The 7,295-nt window shown below is 42.6% G+C and overlaps 2 protein-coding genes across 3 annotated transcripts in view; one reads left to right on the top strand and one right to left on the bottom strand.

Annotated features, from left to right (window-relative positions):
• The window catches only part of hdac3 (histone deacetylase 3), a 9,150-nt gene extending 6,575 nt beyond the window's left edge, over positions 1-2,575 (top strand). Inside the window, 5 exon segments of the mRNA XM_032510836.1 lie at positions 120-209; positions 311-369; positions 585-664; positions 825-982; positions 1,182-2,575. Coding sequence (XP_032366727.1) covers positions 120-209; positions 311-369; positions 585-664; positions 825-982; positions 1,182-1,251 — 457 coding nt within the window. The 3' untranslated portion in view covers positions 1,252-2,575.
• A 201-nt stretch (positions 2,576-2,776) lies between these two features.
• The window catches only part of myot (myotilin), a 44,672-nt gene continuing 40,153 nt past the window's right edge, over positions 2,777-7,295 (bottom strand). For both annotated transcript variants that reach the window (XM_032510835.1, XM_032510834.1), the window contains one exon: positions 2,777-4,741. In XM_032510835.1, coding sequence (XP_032366726.1) covers positions 4,599-4,741 — 143 coding nt within the window. In that variant the 3' untranslated portion in view covers positions 2,777-4,598. The remainder of the gene's footprint in view (positions 4,742-7,295) is intronic.

A 7,295-nucleotide genomic window follows, 5' to 3' on the forward strand; every position in this document is an offset into this window, starting at 1 on the left:
CCCCCCCCCCCCACTCTGACATCTCAATATTTAGTGCATGTATCGGTACTGAGCATGTGTAATGTGTGTTATAACAACAGAGTGTAAATTGTAATTTATTGACTCTCTCTGTCTTTCAGTGAGTGTGTGGAGTTCGTAAAGAGTTTTAAGATTCCTCTGTTGGTGCTGGGGGGCGGAGGGTACACCGTGAGGAACGTGGCTCGCTGCTGGTGAGTTTGGCTTCCTACGCAAGAACCTGCTGTTATGGAGGCCACCTGTTCTGAGTTAAGGGAGATATGGGCTTTGTAATAACAGTTTTGTTCTGTTGTAGGACCTTTGAGACGTCTCTGTTATTGGACGAATCCATCAGCGATGAGCTGCCTTATAGCGGTGAGTCGGACTCTCAGTTTTTGGGATTGTGTACCTGCGTATTCATATGGAGTAGAATTTCATTTTGAGCATTTCCAATCTTAAGCGCCATCTGTTGGAACAGCAGTGATTTGACATCTAAAAGTTACGTCTGAGTGCATGCTTTTTTTTTGTAAGGTTTGAAAATTCAATGGAAGTCAGTCCTCAAGTCCTCCTCCTGTTTCTGTCCTCCGCAGAGTATTTTGAGTACTTTGCTCCAGACTTCACGCTGCATCCTGATGTCAGCACCAGGATAGAAAACCAGAACTCCAGACAGGTGAAACATCGCTCACACTAACAATTACTGACAATGGACCTGAGATGCATTAGCTGTATTTGAAGTTGTTACCACAGAACGTAAATCTTACTCCCATCGTCCACGTGTCCCAGCTGTTTGTTGGAGACAGGTCTTTGTAACTGTGTACGTGTCGTTGCAGTACTTGGAGCAGATCCGCCAAACGGTGTTCGAGAACTTGAAGATGTTGAACCACGCGCCCAGCGTCCAGATCCACGACGTCCCCTCCGACATGCTGAGCTACGAGCGCACCGACGAGCCCGACCCCGACGAGAGGGGGGGCGAGGAAAACTACACCAGGTCAGGGCACGTGCACGGGGCTCGGACGAGCGCAACCAGAGGTGGAAAGAGTCCAAACAGTCCTTTTACTTAAAGCTATATTGCGTTGTTTGTTACTTTCCACCTCTGAGTGCAACACATGCATTCAAAATAACTGCATGACTAAAATCTTTCAAATCTTCCTGTATGTAATTGGCTGTCCATGATGTCACTTCCTCAGGCCGGAGGCAGCCAATGAGTTCTACGACGGTGACCACGACAACGACAAAGAGAGCGACGTAGAAATTTGACCCGCGAGGAGGCATTCTGTCTGCGTCAGCTGCCGTCTGCAAACATCACATCCTCACTGCAGATTTAACAGAAGCTCAGACATTTCTGACTGAAAAGACTGTCAAGCTCTGCTCTTTTATTCCTCCGTAGGTTCTCTTTCTAAAAGAAAAAAAAAACAATCCTCAATCAGCACGGACGTTGGCTCCGGAGCCTCGTAGATAACGTCACCGAGTACACCTCCACACACAACTGTATTCCCATTTCTATTCTGGGTTGTCCAAACTGTAACAGACAGGGTGAGTCCACATTACAGCATACATCAGTGTAATGTAAAAGATTACAAGATATGATTTTCATATCAAGCAGTGTTGTGCACATGAACAGTCAAACATCAAGATTTTGTTAAAGCATATTTTTCTCTACTTAATCTTTTTTTGTTATCGCAGCAATTGCAAATATTTTAATCAAATGAATAGAACTTTTTGTTTGGATTTGGGACACAGCCTAAGCAATGGAGGTTTTGCCACACACAACATTGTTTTGAGCATCCCAAATGTTTAACCCCCGAGAGCAAAGAGCAGCTACTTCGGAGCCCAGTGTGACAGAATTTAGTGTAAAGGAGAAAAAAAAAAACTCACCTCCAGGTGGTCATGAAAAAAGAAATGAGTTATTTCATCTTTCAAGACACGTCAGATTCTGTTTGAGTGCCTGCCACGATCCATTAGTCACACATTAGCCAGTCCAGATGTTTAAAGCCACGCCTAAACTGTGGACAGAATCTCAAAAAGGTACAAATTATTACAACTGTCATCTTAGTTCAACACTTTTCCTAATTTTTACAGTAGCTGTCAGAATGTTGTTTTTTAAATCCTAGCCTTATTCATGTGCCTTACAGCTCTGAAAAGGCAAGCATTGGTGTAGAGCCGGGTACTTTGACATCATCGATTTAGATTTCCACAAGGTAACATCTGTAAAGGAGGCAACTGGGCTTGAGCTGATCCAAACAGGAATTATTTTGTCTTTTTATTCCTTTATATTCTCTCATTTGGATTCTCTGCTCATTACTGTATATATGTACACATATAAATGTGAATGTGTGTAGTGTAGAAAGGGCAACTGTGCTGATGATGAGGCTGGCAGTGAAACGTTTTGTACTGAAGCAGGCATGTGGTTCACTGGTGAGATGTGGGGGTGCTGGTTCTTCACTGTGCTCATTCCGGATCAGTAGAACCGTTTGAAGCCACTGTAGAGTTACATTCTGTCACCTCCAGTCCTATTTTAGGCAGGAACTAGTTTTGTGATTTTTGATATTGTCTTTTGTTTTTAATAAAAAGTTGAATTGAATCAATGCATTTTGTAAGAAAGTCTTAACAGTTCTGAACTCCGCCACAAGAGGGCGACATGATGGCACTAATAATGAAAGTGATTTTTTTTAAAGTGAAGTGACACTCCTCAAGCTGCTGCCTTCTCTTTCTGAACAGCAGACCACAGAGCTGAACTATTAAAAAAAAAAAATAAAAAAAAGTACACACCAGGGGGCAAAGCCAAGATCACTAAGTTTATTCCTCCAGTGGTATGTAGAACTTACACAACAAACAATACTTGGGGAGAATACACACTACTACCTGCAGCTTCAAATCTCAACAGAAAGGCCAAATTTACCAAAACATTTCTGGTGCTTTAAAGGGGTTGTACTCAAAATACTGAAAAAAAGAAGAAAGAAAAGCTGGCTGGGATTGCCAATAACCGACAAAACAAAGCATCTCAGATTAAAACACGCAGAGGGAGTGTGGCTCTAGTCTCTGCTCAGGATGTTATTACTCTTCTATATCTTCAGACCTTTTTAGTTTGCATACATATCAATGTGCTGAATATCGAGTACAGAATCTTTAAGCAAATCCAACATTGAACACCATGTGATCCTAACATGACAAACTAGAAACACTATCTAGAACCATTAGTTGTGAGCTGAAGGCAGTTTACATGTTTACACTGCAATTTATGGTGAAAAAAAAAAAGAAATACTTTTCATCTTGTGATTTCGATCTCAGATTATATGGACATGTGAAATGAGATTCCTGCCATTGAGCAGACTGAAACGTGGCCACACACAGTTAAATAACAGATTTTCTGTTGGCATGCAGATCCAGCCCAAAATACCAATTACTTCTTGGCTTACAGTAACAACAAACCAGGGTTCCAGGGCAAATCAAGCCTCTTTTTTTTTTTTCTTCTTCTTCTTTTTTTTTTTTTAAAATATCTTTTTATACAAGGCTCTGGTCAGAATTGGAATCACAGGCCGAACACACTGATACCTTATTTTTTTCATTTTTATTTTTCAACTGAACATACAAAATAAATGCACTGAAGGAGAAAACAGAAGGTCTCCACTTGTGTAGTGAGTAAAACATGTCTTATCTGCACCGCAGATGTGATCAAATGTGCTCTTTATTAAGTTCTGAGTGTTGTTTTGAGTGCAGATCAGGTTGTGTGTTCAGTTGTCAGTGCTTGGTATCAGAATGACAGCCTGTTGCTCTTTGTCCAACTCAACGTGATGATACGCCTCGGGCTGCAGGCCAAGGGAGGGGCAACATTAAATCCCAACACTGATAACTAATAACTTCAGTTCAAATAAATAGCTTCATTCGCATACACGGTATATTAGAAACCAACTTTAAAAACACATATAAACTGAATTTATACCACAGCGGAGAATCGGAGCAGTAACCAACAGCAACATCTGAGCTTTCTTGTAACAATCAGATTTCCTCTTCAGATATCGGAGATCTACAGACACATCACCAGAAGTAGGAACTCAGGGACAAGAACTTCAATTTGGAGGCTCAAACACAAAATCCTCCGTATACAAGCTGGAGGAAAGGAGAAGCAGGGGCTGGATGAGTGACAGGCAGACAGTTGTTGGCATTAAAGTGCAGTGACAGATGTTTGCAGAGTTGGATTGTGGGTTGTTTTCTATTACGTCTTGACCCTGGGAGAGAGCGGGGAAGTAACTTCCTACACCTGCCCACTTCAGGACCAGTAGTAATAAATTCCATTGTGTGCTGTTTGAAATGTCCATTCATCGGTTTTCTATGGGGGAAAATGCTTTCTGGACCACAGGGTCTGGGATAAAAGTGGCAGCAGGTCTGACTCCACCACAATGTATTGGGGGGGGGGGGAATTACCAGCCAACTAAATGTGTTAAATTAAACTGTAGACTTTATCAGCCTTGTATAAATAATACATTGATTGATTTAGTACCGTATCCTGCCCTGAGCTGACAGTCGATGCAGGCTCCGGCCCAGCTTTACAGTTCTGAGATGTGCGGTGGTTTCCTGAGGATGTGACGTGTGGTTTGGGGCGGGGTCTACAGCTCTTCACTCTCGTACAGCGGGGCGGTGTGCTGGGCGGGATTCTCCACGGTCAGAACGGGCACGTGGCTCAGCGAGGACAGCAGCTTCAGCGTCTTGGAGCCGGGGGGCGCCGTCTTCATGGCCGGGGCGGTGCGAGCTGCCGGCGGCAGAGAAGAGAGCAGTGAGGAATTCAAATGTACCTTTTACTGACCAATGACGCAACACGTACTCAATCTGGATTGTTATGTTGTTTGACAAAGACCACACCAGTTTTAAACGTGAATTATTATTATATTAAAGCTATAGTTCGTAGTCTCTGTCTCCCCCATGAGGAATTCAAAGTATTGACAACAACACTGTCATGCATCTGGGACCTGATGTGTGTGTATGTGTGTACATGTCCTCTAGGCTTAATTGGCCATAGTTAAACAGGGTTTCAGCAGCTTTCACTAAGTCAAATTTTAAAGACCATTATGAATGAAATTCAAGACCTATATCACAACAACAAAACGTCAGATGTTTACGGAAAAGGAGGAATTAAATTCTGACTTTAATGTCAGCATTCTGACTTTTTAAAAGTCTAAAAAAAATTCTATTTTAAAGCTATAGTGCATAGTTTCTGTCGCCCCCATGAGGAATTCTGTCAGAGCGTCCACATGATACAAGCCTTCTGTGATCGCGCACCATCCCCCCCTCCTCCTGTGCAGTTGCTAGTAGCCAAGGAGGACACGGAGGATTAAGAAAAACATGATGGACTCTTCAGAAGAGGTCATTATCTTCACTCGAGCTTCTGCGTGGGAAAAATCGCCGGACGCCACAATCTTCTGAACTTAGTCATACTGAAAAATCCAGAGAGAGTTGTGTGGAGCTGATAGTCTTCATTAGCTTTGTAGCAACTCATTTGGCAATGGCTTGAATGTAACGGACGTTCATTCATATAAAAAAGTCACACTAAAACAGCTTTAATGCAGTATGACCCTTACCTAATGTGATTATTTTACATTCATAACCACTTTAAAACTCTGGGTGTTAATCTGAAGTTTCAAACCTTGGATTTTACTCATCTGCAGAAAGTACAAAAGTAATATACTGGTAACTGTTAATACTGTTAATAACTGGTTTCTGTTATTACATGTGCATGGAATAGTTTTATCTAGTGGAGTGGAGCTGTGAGCTCAGTAACCTTTCACTATACCAACTTTATTTTTACAGACCTGCAGAGTCCTTGCTTATTTATATTAATGACAGGAATAACACCACTGGTGTCACCAACAGCAGCAACAGATTTTACTGGTGGGCGACTGGCTATACATTCTTTTCATGCCGAGTGTCTGAAAATAACTCTTGCGCACTGCGCGCCATAGCTCAGTCCCAGATAGGGAACCGCTGACACTGGTAGAGACAATAGACCTTTTTCACGGCAGACATTTTGACTTGCCACAGTAGGAAAAGCACAGCTGAAATTGGTAACCTTAACAATGGCTCAATTCCATCAAGTGTCCCAGTGAGCTATTTCAGTGGGTCAGCATGCACAACAACACCTCTCCTGAGTGGAATGCAGCCATCATTAATGGTTTAGAATACACCTGTGCTTTTTCCTACTATGACATGTCAACATGTCTTCTGTGAAAAAGGTCTCCACGGAGGGCTCTCCAATTTTCACCTTCTATTGTCAAACTCATAAAATAATTTACTTGTGACATTACATTTGTGTCTTGTATCTGGGACCTGTGTGTGTGTGTGTGTGTGTGTGTGTGTGTGTGTGTGTGTGTGTGTGTGTGTGTGTGTGTGTGTGTGTCCTCTGGGCTGAGTCACTGTCCATAGTTATACAAGGTTTCAGCAGCGTTCACCAAGGCAAATACAAGACTTTAAAGACCATCATCCACTTATATACAATATATACAATAAAGTCTGTCTAAGTCATCCATATTGAGTGGCGTGGGGCAGCAGCTCCAGCAGTGGACCCCAAACTTCCCTTTCCTGAGGCACATTAACCAGCTCTGACTGGGGGATCCGGAGGCGATCCCAGGCCAGGGTGGAGATACAATCCCTCCACCTAGTCCTGGGTCTTCCCCGAGGCATCTTCCCAGCTCCCAACCCTCACCTGAAACTAGTCCAACAAACTGCCGAGAACCCAGACCCAGCTCTCACTTTTGTCCTACAGCAATTGGATGGCCCCGAGAAGAGACCCCCTCACGCCATATTCCCGCAGCATCTCCCACAGTATCTCCCAGGGGACCCAGTCATACACCTCCTACAGATTCACGAAACACATATAGGCCGGGTGGGCACACTCCCAGGCTCCCTCCAGGATCCTTGTGAGAGTGAAGATTAGTGGGGCAGATAAGGTGGAAAATCTTTAACAAGTGGATACAAGCACCAAATTTGGTGTGGTTATCCCTCTGGGGCCAAAAATTTGAAATATTACGTTAGCCACTTTATTTTGTCATAATGGCCGCCATTTTCCAAGATGGCCGCCATTTCAAGCATTGAAAAACACATATCTGCCCACATAATTTTACTCGTGGGATATATTTCAAGGTTTTTACCTTTTGAATCCTATTTTTTTTTACTATAAGGATGTTACATACATATCTATTTTGTGTTTTGAGAGTCTATATTGGTATGTAGAGTAAAGAATGTGAAAAAACATTTGTGAAAAGTTACATAATTCCAAACAAAAGTTTATTATTAAAGCATGTCAAAGTAAC

Source organism: Etheostoma spectabile, unplaced genomic scaffold, assembly GCF_008692095.1.
Source record: "Etheostoma spectabile isolate EspeVRDwgs_2016 unplaced genomic scaffold, UIUC_Espe_1.0 scaffold273, whole genome shotgun sequence".
Classification (NCBI taxonomy): domain Eukaryota; kingdom Metazoa; phylum Chordata; class Actinopteri; order Perciformes; family Percidae; genus Etheostoma; species Etheostoma spectabile.